This window comes from Mytilus californianus, unplaced genomic scaffold (assembly GCF_021869535.1).
Source record: "Mytilus californianus isolate M0D057914Y unplaced genomic scaffold, xbMytCali1.0.p SCAF_1, whole genome shotgun sequence".
In the NCBI taxonomy this organism is placed as follows: Eukaryota; Metazoa; Mollusca; class Bivalvia; order Mytilida; family Mytilidae; genus Mytilus; species Mytilus californianus.
In genome coordinates, this window is record NW_026262581.1 from 136,577,090 (window position 1) to 136,594,741 (window position 17,652).

Genomic DNA, 17,652 nt, shown 5'->3' on the forward strand with positions numbered 1-17,652 from the left:
CCCCTTCAATATTATAATATTTCATATAAAATTACCAAAATTATTGTTTTTATCCGGTACTTAAAAGTGTGAAGTTATTTGATGAAAAAACATAAACACATTGTGAGACGTAGAAATGACTTAATTAGAGAACATCAAATGTCAATATAAATGTGTATTTAGACGTAAATTATAACATAATACTGTAAGATGTTATAAAGCAGGCCAATATACAATGATATTTGTAACTGTCACTCTGATTTAACGACATCTTTATGATTAGTTTGTACGTATTGTACCGTGACGGATAGTAATGATGTTTTCAATATAGACGATGTGATCGGAAATTTTAGTTTCTATTTATTTCAGTATTGGCATTTTATGATAACTATGAGTTTGTATAAACAACATTCATGAAATATTTGTAAAAATGGAAAATAGACCGTTGGTTTTGGCTGTTGTTATGACTTCAGTATATATGATTTATATTAAGGGACAATGTACTATTACCTGTCAATCGGCCGAATGTAAAAATGGAGGTACATGTATTGTAAACACTGATAATTGTTCTAAAACGTGTAAATGTTTATCGTATTATACTGGAAGTAAGTGTGAAATAGCCGACCTTAAAATACAGGAAACAACAACTTCAGTTCTAAAAGCCTCTTCAACAGAAACAACTACTTTTTTAGAAACTTCTAATTTGGTACTTCAAAACTCGTCAGAATTTAAAACGACTACTCTGAGACCTAGGTCTAGTCGAAGCTGTCTTTTTGGAATGCTGATATGCGAACATGGATATTGCTCTGGTGGAATGAAATGTAGCTGTGATCCTAACTGGACTGGCGCAAAGTGTGAAAGGTTGAAATGTCCCCTGTCTTGTGAAGGACTTTGTGAGTTGATTGATAATAGAATAGAGTGTAAGTCAACAGAACCAGTAACAACAGCTATTACGTTAATTACCAGGAACCCTGTGAAAGGGAGACAACTACCACTAATTCAACAGAGAGCAGTGATATCTCTAACTACAGAAACAGCAACCCACAGTGATATAGGAGAACGGAAATGTCTTAATGGATCTAATGCATGTGTGCATGGGTACTGTAAACGTGAAACACTGAGTTGTGTTTGTGATGATAACTGGAACGGCTATCTTTGTGATCAGCTCGACTGTCCAGCAAATTGTCCCAAGGGTTGTAACATCTCTAATAATATTGTCCAATGTTTAGAACATACATCAGAAATATCTGAACAAAGTTCTGTTACGTTGGAAACATCAACAATGGTGCAAAGAACAGCAGTTGATATTGAAGATGACTTATATAGATCTTTAAAAAACAGAACATGTTTACAAAATTTTTTTGTTTGCGTTCATGGATTTTGCAAGAAGGAGAGAATGCGTTTTTACTGTGTGTGTGACAGTAATTGGGAAGGAATGTTCTGTGATAAATTAGACTGTCCACACTGTTCGAACGGCTGTGAGTTAGAGGAAGGATCTGTAGTATGTAATACTGCAACAGAATTGTTAGTTTCGTTTACTTCTATACCAACTACAATATCAGCAACGACTGTTTTCACCTCAATGCCTACTACGATATCAACAACGACTGTTGGACAAATAAATGGCTCATTTCCTGATGGACATGTCTGTTCCAACAATTACACAGAAAACCGAACAAAATGTATGGGTATATTTCCTTGTAGATATGGAAAATGTCAAAATGAACTTTCTGGCTCCAAGTTGATTAAATGTGTTTGTGATCCTGGAGCCGATGGAGACATGTGTGAAAAAACATGTTGTAAATACTGTAGTGATCACGGCCGCTGTAGGAGAGATATGAATCAAACAGAATTTTGCAACTGTAACTTTGACTACGAAGGAGAATTCTGTGAATATAAAATCATTCCGAAAGGTAAGACGAAACTATATATGATATACTGGAATACAAATAAGTTACGAGATAATATGATATATATATATATGAAATTGTTTAAATTCAAAGTTGTATTCTTTATTAAATTGTCAACAATTAAATGAGTTCCGTGACACTTTTTCAAGATTTAAACATTAACTACTAGTAAATAATAACTATTTTATTTTATTATTTTTCTTTGTTCAAATTCAATCGAAAACTTGTTTACTATCTTTTCCGTTTCTGAACTTAAGAATAATTTAATACTGGAATACAAATAAGCTACGAGATAAAGAATCAAAACGTTCTGTAAAATCGAATATAGAAATCGCAATTCAAGAAAAAGACTTTATTTTTTTAATTGTAGTATTTTTTTGGAAAATCAATTCAAAATCTAGCAAAAAAAAAACATCTCGACGTGGAATCGGACGGTTACAAATAAGTAGTAAAAATTGATAGATGCTCCTACACATCCTTTTTTTATGTAGTTAGAATAACAATGTACGTATTATTCGTATATAGAATCATCGTATATTACTAAAAGGTTTGAACATGATTCATTAGAATAATTACAATTAATGTTATCTAGTATATGTGAATAAAACATCCATGTCAAAAGTCGCTGGTCAAATGACACGACATTTACTTTATATTTGATCAATGGCCTCTTATAAATGAAACCACTAATGCATACACAATTTTATTATAATGAATTACGAGGTTAGAAACGTATCAACATTTAGATATTAATACCATAGCTACAACTGTACAATGACATCAAATCCAACGTTAAAACATAAATTGATACTTAGGACCTACAAGAATCAGAAAAGTCAGTTGGAGTCACCAAATACGTTTTTATCCTCGTTGTTTAAAGGAAACACATGTAAAATGTCATAAACAGAATATTTATGACTGGTTTTGTTAGGTTTCTTTGCCAGATATTATTATTGACATTGCCCAACGCTGTGTGTTTCTATACACATAAGTAGTGAGATCGACATCTAGCAAAGAATCCTGCTAAAAACGGTACTAGGGACCGTCTTAACTTGTAGTGAGAATAGAGATTTCATCACGTTTAAGGTCACACTGCAACTTTGAGATGAAGAACAACAATAAAAGTTCCTTTGCTTTTGTTTTTTACGTGTGCACGTAGTTATTTGATTCCATGAATTGATACACCATATCGTGTTGCCATTAGAAACGCTTGTACAATATGAGAATCGGTAAAAATCGTTCTTAACGCATACTCAATAACACCTTCTCACATCGTCCTGAATATGCATGAAATAATTGCTACTAGACTGGATGTTAAGCAAGCAACAATCAATTAATCAATCATTTAATCTCATTTCAACATTCCTTGATATTCTCTCCAGACTAAATAAGGTGTTAACAATTAAACCCAATCATCCTTAAAATATTTATCATTTGTTTAAGCATTCATCATAAATACACATCTGTCAGTCATTTTCTGTTAACTCACTGTTCATAAATACTTGTTGTTTGTGTGGTTGATGACTTTTCCAAAAACCAAAGCAAGGGTACTTTTCTATGAAGCTAGTAAATGAAAAGTTATAGTATTTAAATCATGTAAGATAAAACATTACATGCGGTATGAAAGTGTGATGCACTTGTTTGTCTTGTTTATACACAGTCCTGTGACTGCAAGAAATAAAAAGGTATACTATTGCAGAATTTCAGTTTCACATGGCCTGCTATTAAATACAACCTTCAGATTTGCGTCAACTTCAATAAAAATAACTATCAAGTGGATAGTTAGGGTCCTTGAAGTTAAAATAATGAATTCATAAAAAATCATTCATGTCGTTTGGTCTCTGGTGGATAGTTATTTAAAATATTGTCTCAAAACCAATCAAAAGTAATAAAAAACAACGCACCATAACGTGCCGAAATAGAATAGGTCGCAGATGAATAACATTGAGTCCTTTGCAAATTGGCGAACATTGTTCAATTATTTCGTTTGATTACTGCATGCATTTTGTCGGTCAAAAATAGGAATTTAAAAAAAAAACAAAACAAGAGTACTTTTCTATAATTAGGGTGTTATATGGATTGAAACAGATTTAATATATAAAAAAATTGTGTAATTTTGCATTTTTACAACGAACATCCAATTATTCATAAATATTAGTAAAATAGTAGTTTAGGAATAAATTTTCTTTATTCGCTAAACAAGTTTAATTAACAGCAAAATGCGAAAATACTAACCATCGAAAAATTTATGAAAGAAATGTTCTATAAAACAGAAGTCAGAGTTTGTGTGAGTCGCTGTCTACGTTTTCATTAGATGTGTAAAAAGTAAAATGACAAAAACACCGAACTCCAAGGGAAATTCAAAACGGAAAGTCCTTTATAAAATGGCAAAATAAAAAGCTCAAACACATCTAACGAATTGAAAACAACTGTCATATTCATTACTTGGTACAGGTTTTTCCTTATGTAGAAAATGATAAAGTGGAGAATTGGTTAATCTTTCCCAAAACCGTATATTTAGGCTTTAATTCGGAAACCTGCTGTATGGTCAATACGAGGTTTTGTTTGAAATAAATATTTTAATACATACTTCAAAATACGCAAGGTGAGTCAAATCATATTCAAATACCTTGCAAATTGCTCAATAAAGATTGGACATTTTTGGGGTTATTTAAGGCAAAATTTTCATACTACCTTAAGTAAAATGGTGTAACAGTCATAACGTCTTATTTCTGACATTTGTCCATTTATCAGAACATTAAAATATATCCAATTTTTCTATTTTACGCAAATAAACATATATAAGAATTTCAAAAATATAATATTACTTTTTTAATTATCTGAATTCGAAATGCAAGCTTTTAAATAGCCGTGTATCCTATATTTTATAGTGTTGATAATATCCCATTATTTCGCTTAAAATTTTTAAAAGCTGTAATGAAATATTCTGGTCCCTTTTCTTGAAAATATTAGAGCAATTGTTATCAATATGAATATTTGATTGCAAACTTTCAATTTCTGTAAATATAAAATAGATTCTTGAAATGTTGATAACGGAAACAAATGTTGATATAACTATTTTTTTATCAATTTAGTACTGGAAGAAGAGACGTGGTATTGGTGGGTTGTTGGCGTATGTCTTGGTTTGATTGTTATCTTAGTTCTGGCATTAGTAGTCCTTCCTTACTGGATGTGGAGAAACAGGGTCATACTGATCATGAAAATTGTACATTATTTCCAAAGATATGAAGACAATGGTAAGTTATTGTATTTAAATCATGTAAGATAAAACATTACATGCGATATGAAAGTGTAATGCACTTGTTTGTCCTGTTTATACACATTTCTGTGACTGCAAGAAATAAAAAGGTATAATATTGCAGAATTTCAGTTTCACATGGCCTGCTATTAAAGACAACCGTCAGATTTGCATGTACTTCAATAAAAATAACTATCAAGTGGATAAGTTGGGGTCCTTGAAGTTAAAATCATGAATTCATAAAAAAATCATCCATGTCGTTTGGTCTCTGGTGGATAGTTATTTAAAATATTGTCTCAAAACCAATCAAAAGTTAAAAAACAACGCACCATAACGTGCCGAAATAGAATAGGTCGCAGATGAATAACATTGAGTCCTTTGCAAATTGGCGAACATTGTTCAATTATTTCGTTTGATTACTGCATGCATTTTGTCGATCAAAATAACAATTCGAAAAATTTTCCAGCCCACGATTGTTTCATTTCAAGCTCAGAAACAAAATAATGTAGTTTTTAGTCATCTTTGTCATTGCTTTACAACCCTTTGTTGTTTGTAGAATGCACCACAATTATTGTAATAAAACCGTAAAATACATATGAAGTAACACTCAAGAATTAAATTCTACTAATGATCAAATGGATTCAGAGAAATATGTCCTTTTCATAACTATGCATTTTACATGGGGCATTTTAGCTCTTGGAAAATGTTTGTCATACTGATTAAGGCATGTACGTTTCTTAAAAATAAAAGTAGCAAGGTTTTAGTTTTAAAAAGCATTTGTAGATCATTCTTTTATTAAATCAAGTAATAAAAAAGTTTAAAAACACATTACAAATATGGAACAAATATATATTAATTATTCAAAGCACTTGCGATTTAAATCCTTCATTTATTTATCGGATAACAATGCACTTTATATTACACAAGGAAAAAAAACCAACTATGACACACAAACAATCATTCTTAATCAGTATAATTATACCATTAATTAAACAAATCATATACATGTAGGTTTTAAACTATTTGACATATTTAACACTATAGGTTTTTAATAGAAAGTATATTGTATCGTTTTGAAGAAATATAATTTATAACAGCAAACGGAACTTGTTGAAAACAGATAAATCCATTATTTGTCTCTCATACAAGTATTGTAGTCGAACCTTCGTTTTGGGAATTTACGGAAATAGATAGTATACACACACTAACCACGTAATAAGAATAAGGGTTCTCATAAATTACATATGCATGATCTACATTAAACACACAATTGGTTGAAATTTGTCATGGTGATTGTCTTAATGTCATCTTGAATGGATAATTGAATTGTTTCATACTTTTCATGTCGGGGCCTTTTATAGCCGACTATACGGTATGGGTTTTTCTCATTGTTGAAGGCCGTATGGTTGCCTATGATTGCTTACATCCACTTTATTTGAACTTTAGTGGATAGTTGTCTCTTTGGCAATCATACCACATTTCCTTATTTTTGTATGTATTAATTTACAGGCTTTTTCCGAAGTTAGACATTTTGTAAAAATCCTGAAAATTTCTATTAGATTTATGCATTTTATTTATTGACTAATTTTTTCAGGCAATTTTTACAAAAAGGCTAAAAATATCATTTAGAATGAAAACAGATCTTTATTTGATTCAAAAAATGACCCAAGAATATATCGAGGAAGATGAGATGAAGATAATCCTTTATTTGCATCACAATGAGAGGGGAATCTGTAATTTATAAATTATATTCCTTTCTGAATGTGGAATATTAAATCGAATGGCTTATGTAAGGAGAAAGCTACGCTCTTTACACACGAACACTCTTTTTGACAGGTCCGAAAATTGCATGCTGAATGGTTGCATTTCTGTTCCTATCTCTCATATCCTCATTTTCATGAGGAAGTCGAAATTCCTGCTCTTCACCATGCATCTGAAAGATATATATATATATAAGTCTAAATTGAAAACAACGTTCAAACCTATGATTGCGTTGGATAAAAACCGCAATTTTTATACCTGTGCATGCAAAACAAATTTCTTGGTAGAGGGGTCTAAATACAGCACAAACAACATTTTCCAAAAGACCAAAAAAGTGAAAAAGTATATTTTAACAAAACGCATTTGACTAGCAGGTCGAACAACGGATGTTCTTAAACCCTGCTGACTGCCATTGGCGATTGCCAAATAAACGGATCACCAGATGTAAAAAAATGGATCTTGACTATTAATTTAATACTTAACAGAAAACAATAAACTTGCGGAAAAGATGGTATACCGCAAACAAAAGGTGCAAAGGTTTTTGTACACCATATCCGGATTTCGACAATTACTGTCTCTTCAGTGATGTTAGGAATCGAGACGGTATTTGGAAGGCCATATAATTTACCTCAATTTAGGATAGACTGTTGAATTTTGAAGAGTCGAAATAGGATAAACGGATAATAAACCTGAAGGTAAATATAATACAAGCCCAAACGAAAAAATATAAATAAGTCTAAATTGAAAACAACGTTCAAACCTATGATTGCGTTGGATAACAACCGCAATTTTATACGTGTGCATGCAAAACAAATTTCTTGGTAGAGGGTTCTAAATACAGCACAAACAACATTTTCCAAAAGACCAAAAAAGTGAAAAAGTATATTTTAACAAAACGCATTCGACTAGCAGGTCGAACAACGGATGTTCTTAAACCCTGCTGACTGCCATTGGCGATTGCCAAATAAATGGATCACCGATATAATAAATGGATCTTAATTATAAATTTTATACTAAACAGAAAACAATAAACTTGCGGAAAAGATGGTATACCGCAAACAAAAGGTGCAAAGGTTTTTGTACACCATATCCGGATTTCGACAATTACTGTCTCTTCAGTGATGTTAGGAATCGAAACGGTATTTGAAAAGCCATACAATTTACCTCAATTTAGGGTAGACTCTTGAATTTTGAGGAGTCAAAATAGGATGAACGGATCATATAAACCCGGAGGTAAATATAATACAAGTCCAAACGAAAAAATATAAACAAGTCTAAATTGAAAACAACGTTCAAACCTATGATTGCGTTGGATAAAAACCGCAATTTTTATACGTGTGCATGCAAAACAAATTTCTTATTAGAAGGGTCTAAATACAGCACAAACAACATTTTCCAAAAGACCAAATAAGTGAAAAAGTATATTTTAACAAAACGCATTTGATTAACAGGTCGAACAACAAATGTTCTTAAACCCTGCTGACTGCCATTGGCGATTGCCAAATAAGCGGATCACCGATATAATAAATGGATCTTAATTATAAATTTTATACTAAACAGAAAACAATAAACTTGCGGAAAAGATGGTATACCGCGAACAAAAGGTGCAAAGGTTTTTGTACACCATATCCGGATTTCGACAATTACTGTCTCTTCAGTGATGTTAGGAATCGAAACGGTATTTGAAAAGCCATACAATTTACCTCAATTTAGGGTAGACTCTTGAATTTTGAGGAGTCAAAATAGGATGAACGGATCATATAAACCCGGAGGTAAATATAATACAAGTCCAAACGAAAAAATATAAACAAGTCTAAATTGAAAACAACGTTCAAACCTATGATTGCGTTTAATAAAAACCGCAATTTTATACGTGTGCATGCAAAACAAATTTCTTGTTAGAGGGGTCTAAATACAGCACAAACAACATTTTCCAAAAGACCAAAAAAGTGAAAAGGATATTTTAACAAAACGCATTTGACTAACAGGTCGAATATATATATGTTTTACAAATAACCTGAAACTGAGAAGGCAATATGCTGAATTTTGTTTTGAGATGACTAGTTATTTTTACTTATTTTCATATAGAGCATTTCAATGTCATGTATTTAATAAATGGGCTAAAATATGAGGTATTCAACAAAAATACCATTTACATATACAATTGAACATACAAGTGTTTCTGTATTTGACTAAACGTTTCCGTAAATACCTGTTGTGACCAGCATTGGTTGTAAAGTAGTTCTTCGTCATTATGGTATAACTGAATTTGGCATGTTCCCTAATGGTGATCGTCACTACATTTTATATAAAATCACATGATCGGTGCTTTATTCACGAACACCCAATGACCAGTGCTCTTGGCCCATTAATGTTTTACTGTTTGTTTTCTGTTATAAATGACAACGTAAATTACATCGGTACTCTATCTTCAAATTTAAAGCGGTAACTCAAATTTACAAATGATAAATTTTATAGATTAATTATTGATCAAAATGTATGTCAATTACTATTTTAGTGCCGAACCAATGAAACTATTAGTATTGAGGAAGTACTGATGTACGTTTTTTTGTTGTTGTCTTTATTACATCTTTTTCTGCTTTATCTTAATCCCTCCAACGTTGGAGCACAAACAGCGGAAACGGTTTGAAATGAACATATGGACATTTAAGTAATCCAAAGTTAAAATGTAGAATAAAAGTCCTACAACGTAAAAGTTGCACATGCACAAAAAAATAATTCAGCTTTATACTTTGACCAGTATTTTTCATTAAACGATAGTGCATCACTCAATCAGTCTTCGAAAATGAACAAATTAAAACATTTATATGTATTAATATATTATTTGTGTTTTAGATGACAGAGAATGGGATGCATTTGTATCCTACAAGTGTGACGACAGGGACGAATCATTTGTTCTAAAACAGCTATATTCCAAGTTAGAAGTGGAAATGGGTTTTAAATTGTGTCTTCACTTTAGAGATTTCATACCAGGAGACAGTAAGCATACACTTTTGTTTATTTTAAACTACATGCTTATATATCTGACATGCAAGTGATCAGATTGATATATTGTATTAATAAAACTGCCAGTAAGTTAGTTATTCAAACTTCCCTCGTTTGGAATAAAACCGCTAATTCATATTCTCATTGATTTCTACGTTAATTTCTGCAATTTCAAGCATTCATAGCTATTTTTTTCTAAAGTTCAAATAAAGTGGCAATCGTTTCATGTCAATACTATACCTAATCCTGACTTGTGCTGAAAAATTCAACACACCTTTAATTGCATATTCGAGCGCACTGGTTCCCAGAAGTTTGATAGTACAAAAACAAGCACTTCTGATCTGAACAACAGGGCAAATACGCCTTCCTATTTTAATATTATATATGTTTTTTATTATCTAAAAGAAACATTCAACAAAGATTCTACTTTACTTACTTACTTAATCCTTTTCGTGCTTTGATGCACATAAGGCCGACACTAGCTCTCTCCATAACACTCTGTCTTGTGCTTTCTTCTCTACTTCTCGCCATGACATCCCAACCTCCTTCATCTCGCTTTCCACTGTTCTTCTCCATGTCTTCTTCTTTTGGTCTTCCCCTTTTCCTCTTGCCAGTTGGAGTCCATCTCAGTGACACTTTAGCGATGTTTGCTGGTTCCTTCCTTAAGACATGGCCTATCCATTTCCATCTTCTTGTTTTTATTTCATCTCTTATGTCTCTTTGCGTGTCAGTTTGAATAGTTCCCGATTGGTTATTTTGTTGGGCCAAAAGATTTTACATATTCTTCTCAAGCAGGTATTGTGGAATGCAGCCAGTTTGTTGAAGTCAGTTTGTATAATTCTCCAACATTCTGAGCCATAAAGCAGTACAGATTTGACATTGCTGTTGTAAATTTTAAGTTTTGTGTTTCTGGCAAGGGAGGACGATTTCCAGATTGGTCTGAGTTGACAGAAGGATGTTCTAGCTTTACTCAGTCTTGCTTTGATGTCTTTGGTGGTCCCATTATCACTGCTTATTACACTGCCTAGGTATGTAAAGTCTTCTATTTCATCGATGTTTAAGGATCCAATCTTTATTGGAATTTTATTTGATTGTTCGTTGATTGACATGACTTTCGTTTTCTCGATGTTTATTTTGAGCCCAAGTTTGTTTGACATAGTATTCAGTCTTGAAGTTTTCTTTTGCATATGTGTTCTGTTGCTGGATAGTAAGCAAATGTCATCTGCAAAGTCTAGATCTTCAAGAAAGGAGTTGAGTGTCCATCTTATTCCAGTGTTTCCATTTCCTAAGGTTGATCTCATACACTAGTCAACAACTTTTAAGAAGAGAAGAGGAGAGATTATTCATCCTTGTCTGACGCCTGTATCCACTGAGAACCAATCAGAAAGCTGTCCATTGTGTACTACACAACATTCATACTTGTAGAATATCTTTATCAGCTTGACTATTTTTGATGGTACTCCATATGCTCTTAGTATGTCCCAGATATATTCTCTTATTACACTGTCAAATGCTCTTTGGAAGTTAATGAAGTTTAGTACTATTTTGTTCTGCCACTCTATGGATTGCTCTATGATGTTTCGGAGGGTAAAGATGATCAATGCAGCCTCTGTTATTTCTAAAACCTGCCTGTTCTTCAGCTTACTGTTGATGGAATCAGTAATTCTATTCTTGATGACTCTGAGGAATACTTTAGTAGGGATTGAAAGTAGTGATATTCCTCGCCAGTTGTTGCAAAGTTTCAGGTCTCCCTTCTTTTGCAGTTTTATAATAATACATTTGTCCCATTCAGTTGGTATTACTACATCTATCCATATGTTGGTAAATAGATAATGTAGTATCTCGCTTGTTGACTCTATGTCTGATTTTAGTAATTCTGCACTGATGTTATCTATGCCAGGTGCTTTACCATTTTTTAGTTGTCTTATTGCCTTTTGGATTTCATTTTTGCATACAGCTTCTGTGTCTATTTCAAGTGCATCTCCAAACGGTTGAATGTCAGGTCTATCATCGTTTGTTTCAGCCCTATTCAGGATATTTTGAAGTGTTCTGCCCAACGATCTAACTTTTCCTTGTCTGTAGTAAGTAGCTTCCCCTCTTTGGATAGTACTGGTGCATCGTTTTTCCTGGACTTTCCACAGAGCTGCCTAGTGATTTTGTATACTTCACTGAGCTTTCCACGCTTTGACGCTTCTTCAGCTTCATTTGCAAGTTCTTCAACATAGTTTCTCATATCATTCTTTGCACCTTTTTTAACTTCTTTGTCTTTATCTCTATAGTCTGATTGCAATTTGGTTTTCAATCTGTTAGATTTAGCTGCATTAAGTTTTATGTGTATGGCTTTCCTTTCTTTGATGTTTTCCCAGGTCTTGTCTGACAGCCACTGTTTTCTTTTTCTGTTCTTCAAACCCAATACTTTCTCAGCTGTTTTAGTATAAATGTCCTTGATGTTATCCCAAATTTCAGTTATGTTTTCACCCATGTTTTCATTGTTGTCATCAATTTCACGAAGTACTTGGTATCTGTTTTTTACTTCAGTATTGAATTTTTGTCTTATTTTGTTGTCCTTCAGACTCTGCAGATAAGATGTTTTCCTGCTCAGCTCGTTCATCTTCGGAGCTTTCTTGAGCTTCAATTTTATTTTGCCAATAATCAGGTAGTGGTCACTTCCACAGTCTGCCCCTCTTTTTACAGATACATCATTTAGTGAATGCCGCCATCTGCCATTTATCATTAGATGGTCAATTTGATTTTTGTCTCTCCTGTTTGGCGATGTCCATGTAAGTTTATGTATATCTTTGTGCTGGAACATTGTACCACCAATAACCAGATCATTTAGTCCGAAAAATTCAATCAGTAAATTTCCGTTTTCATTACAAGTTCCACATCCGTTGTTACCCATTATTCTCTCCACTCCGATGTTGTCACTACCTACTTTTGCATTCAAGTCTCCATTAACCAGTACAACATCATAGGCATGCACTCCTTCCATTACACTTCTTAGCTTTTCATAGAAGTCGGTTTTAGTTTCAATGTCTGCTTCGTTAGTTGGTGCATAGCATTGAATCAGAGTAAGTTTCACATATTTTGAATGGAATCTTGCTGTTATTATTCTCTCATCTATAGGTTTCCATTCTATAAGAGCTTTACTTGCTTGCTTATTCATTATGATGGCTACACCTTCTCTATGGATATTACTAGTATCTTTTCTCCCAGAGTAAACTATCTTCTGTCCATTTGTTGTTATAACTGACCCATAACCTGTCCACCTGCATTCACTTATGCCCAGTATATCGATGTTATAGTTCATCATTTCTTTTTCAATTTGCGCAGTTTTTCCTACTTCTACAGGATTCTACAGTGATCCCAAATACTTAAGCTTTCATTAATGCCAAAATTATCAAAATTTTACTTTTTGACAAAGTTACAGCTATGCTATGTCCCAGATTAATTTTGTTTGTCAAGATCCAAACAAATAAAAATGAGGAAAGATCTAATGTCATTTAATTCATCATGTTCAATGACTTCAATGAGGTAACCTTTACCATCTTTTTAGACATGAATATCTTTTGTTACGTTTTGCCTTGTATTCCAGATATAAGCAACTTGAAATGATAGGAAGATAATGTTTAAACAGATAATGAATCAATGTTCACACTAAAACTATTTCACCTTCATCTTACAAAAAATGAAAATAACAAAAATACCGAATCCAAGGGATTTTCAAAACGGAAAGTCCTTTATAAAATCGCAAAATCATAAGCCCAAACACATCAAACAAATGGAAAACAACTGTCATATTCCTAACTTGGTAAAGGCATTATTTAATGTAGGAAATGGTCGATTAAACCTGGTTTTATAGCTAGCTAAACCTCTATCTTGTATGACAGTCGCATAGAATTCCATTATATTGAGAACAATGTGTGAGCAAAACAAACAGACATAATAGGTAAACCTTTTTAAAAAATGGGGTACAGCAGTCAACATTGTAATATAATTTTAATAACTATACAAATAAATAATTATTTCAACAAAGAAAAACAAAATGGCAAATAGACACTCTATAGACAAAGAATATAAGCAAAAGTGAAAGACAAGAATACAAAATTGACCATAGCACAATAACACAACGGCGGGATATATAAGTACCAAGCCACGCCAAAAGTATATTATCAAAAATTGACTGAACAGTAAAGGTTAAAAATGTACAAGGACAAATAAAAAGAACACTATAACACGTAATGAAGATGATAAACAAACTATACATCGTGTTTAGGTTTTCAGATCAAAGCAACTACAAATCATTTAGACATTTACTAGTATTAAAATTGCAGTTAGGTGAGGAAGGTCCACGTTTAAATAAGGTAACATTTACCTTCGTTGCTTTTTGATTATATTGCATTTAGTTCCAGATCCAAAAAAGGACCTACACATCATATATTTATATATGTTAATGGCATTAATGATATCAATGTTACTACACCAGATGTGCATTTCAACAATTAACGTCTCTTCAGTGATGCAAAACTATTTGAAAATCCAAAACTTAATACAAACTATGAAGATCAATATAAACGAAAAAGACCAAAAACAATATCCAAACCCGCCAAGAGGAAGATACATTTCTCAATTGTCTAAGATTATAACAGCAAATTTTAATAAAACAATATCCCGAAATTCATGCCACTACTGAAGTACCGAACTTCTGGGCCGGTGACTAACAGTCCACTAGCAGCGGTAGAAATAACATTACCGGTACCAGTTTTTACTGTACCAGATGTGCATTTTGACAATTGATGTCTCTCCGGTGATGCTCGAGATACAAACATTTGAAAATCTTATATTTGATACAAAATATGAAGAACTGACATCAATTATTTACTATTTAAGTATGCAAGTGACTTTATATTATGTAAAATACAGCAGAGTATTAGCATTTTAGGGTATTAGCTGTCCTTTACAACGGTCCCGTGTATTTATCATTTTTTGTTTTTTTTTATATTTAGTATTTATAAAACATTAATTATATTTGACGGTATTCATTTATATATTTTTACTTCATTTGAATTTTATTTTCGCTTAGGTTATGGAGGTCGTGGTTAGTATTAAGATTATTATGTTATTCGTATTATAATTGCACATATATTCTCTCTTTATTCAGCAATTGCCAACAACATCATACGTGCAGTTCAAGGGAGTCGACGAACAATTATGTTGTTAACTCCACGATATGTACAGAGCGAATTTACAAAGTTTGAATATCAAATGGCTCAAACAGAAATGTTAAAAAGACGACACAGAATTATTCCCTTAGTTTTAGATGATATATCTTCTGTAAGAAGTGAATTAGATCCGAACTTAGAGCAAATCATACATTCAGTGACTTATCTGGAGTGGCCTGGTGAAGAAGATAGTTTCAAAATGCAAAAGTTCTGGAAAAAATTAGTTTTATCAATGCCAAAGAAAAAAGATGTAGAAGAAAAACGTAAAGCCATGTCAAGTAGTGGTAGTCCTTCAAGTTATAATTTCAGTAGTCAAACATCAGAAATACCACTAGTTAGTCAATCATCAGATTCCTCTAGCAGTAATAGGATATCTATAGTTTCAAATGGCAGCAGTGATTACCTTTCCTCAGAACAAATCAACACCAATGGGCACATACCTTCGGAACAAATCAATAGTAATGGTTACTTGCCATCGGAACAAATCATCAGTAACGGTTACTTACCATCGGAACAAATCAACGGTAACGGTTACTTACCATCGGAACAAATCAACAGTAACGGTTACTTACCATCGGAACAAATTAACAGTAACGGTTACTTACCATCAGAACAAATTAACAGTAATGGTTACTTACCATCGGAACAAATTAACAATAACGGTTACTTGACATCAGAGCCAATCAAAAGTAATGAAATCATATTGAAATTACAAGATGATTCGATTGATCTCAACATAAATGGTGAAAAACCATCTAACCTCAAATCAAATATCAACAACTACCTCGATCTTATTGATCCAGATTCTTTTAATTGCTCTCATACATAACATCAACTATACATGTACATAAAACTAACCTTCTCAGTGACCCTATTCATTCATTATATATTATCCGTCCATGTATCGACTTACAGATTGGCAGTTTTCTTTCAAACGTAGGGCAAACACTAATCAAGATTAACATTTTACATTCTTTTTACCATTATTTTTTAAACTTATAGTATATTATGAAATAAAATAGCAAATATTGTATAAGTTTGATAACGCTAAATCTTTCTAGTAGGGGTGATTATTACACAAAATGCAATCGAATTTCAACTGTGACTGGCTAGTTTGCTTTTGTTAGATATATTAGTTAGCTATATTTCAGGTATTTAATGTTCTTGTGTTGGTGAGTACACAAAACATAGTGCAGTGAGGTGAACATTATTTAGATTATATTAATTGATTAAATATACTCAGATATTTTTTTAAAAAGTAACAACATAATGTGTATGTATATGACCATACTTGACACGAAACTATTTTATTAAAACTTTTTAAAAAATCAGAAAGTAGTGCATGGCGTATGCATCTATATTTTCCACCTTCAATTAAGGACAAAGAAAGATATCTCAATTCAAAGTATTGCTTCAATATGTTATTTTGCTTAATACAATGCAATGTATAATTTTCACTTCACAGTGCAAAATTAAAGCAACCTAAATTCTGTCGGTGTTCATAATCACTTTGATTTTCTTCTTTTCTACTGTCAAATTCCAAGCAACATAACCTAATTGCATTAAATTTCTTAAACCGAAATTCAGAAATTCAATAGGTTGTGCGCAGTAAGATTTAAACAGCATATTTTTCTTGTAAAAATCCTCAAACACATCGTTTTGAAGTTAAGACAGAGGAGGACTGATGCTGAAAGGGTTTAACAATACTAATACATCAAAAGGGTGAATTTTACTAGGGTTTCAAATTGTATTTTTGGGTATGATTTCAAAGCCTATTGTTCTAATGTAGTAATTTGAACTTCGTCAACTCTTTCTATCTTGGTGGACGCATTCAAATATTTGATCAAAGGGAGATTACAATTCAGAAGTCGGAAACAAAATGACAACGCCATGGCAAAAAAACGAATAACGACAAAAAGAAACAATAGTCTAAAAACACAATATAGAAAACTAAAGACTGAACAACGTGATCTCAGGTGCTCCGGTGCAATTTTACGTATGAGGTCTTCCTACGCATGACGGGTGATGCATGCACAGCAGGAGACGTTTATCCTGTAAACGCACCTGTTTCCCTTCCTTTGGTGTTCATGCGATTCCTTCAGTTTTTTATTGTTACCTTGATTTGTCTCTTTCTAATCGTTTAAAGAGATTTGAAAATCGGTAACTGACTGTCGCTTTAATGTAAGAGGTGTGGTGCAATCCTTTTGCTTCATAAAATTTCTAAATCTTTGCAATTTAAACTTCGGAGTCCGTAATACATCCCTTTGTTTTTAATTTTCCACTTTAATGATGCATTTTATTTCAGATTATATCTTTGCATATCCCATGTTAAGCAAATTTAAATTTTACGGGTAATTTAGGAGACATTTCTTTTCAGTAATTTATATGTCTCATAAATCATGTAGTCCTATAAATGAATATATGTATATGAATAAATAGAGATGGTGGGTATACGCCAATGAATCAACAACCTTATTGCACACGAAAAAGATATTTAGATTTCAATAGTAGATAT

General features: G+C 32.4%; 1 protein-coding gene across 1 annotated transcript; it reads left to right on the forward strand.

The window, feature by feature from the left end:
* Positions 1-409: 409 nt before the first annotated feature.
* Positions 410-16,472, forward strand: LOC127739094 (protein crumbs-like). The gene is made up of 4 exons (XM_052250688.1): positions 410-1,892; positions 4,985-5,146; positions 9,766-9,909; positions 15,077-16,472. The coding sequence occupies exons 1-4, from the start codon at positions 410-412 to the stop codon at positions 15,964-15,966; spliced, it is 2,679 nt and encodes an 892-aa protein (XP_052106648.1). The 3' UTR covers positions 15,967-16,472.
* Positions 16,473-17,652: the final 1,180 nt, after the last annotated feature.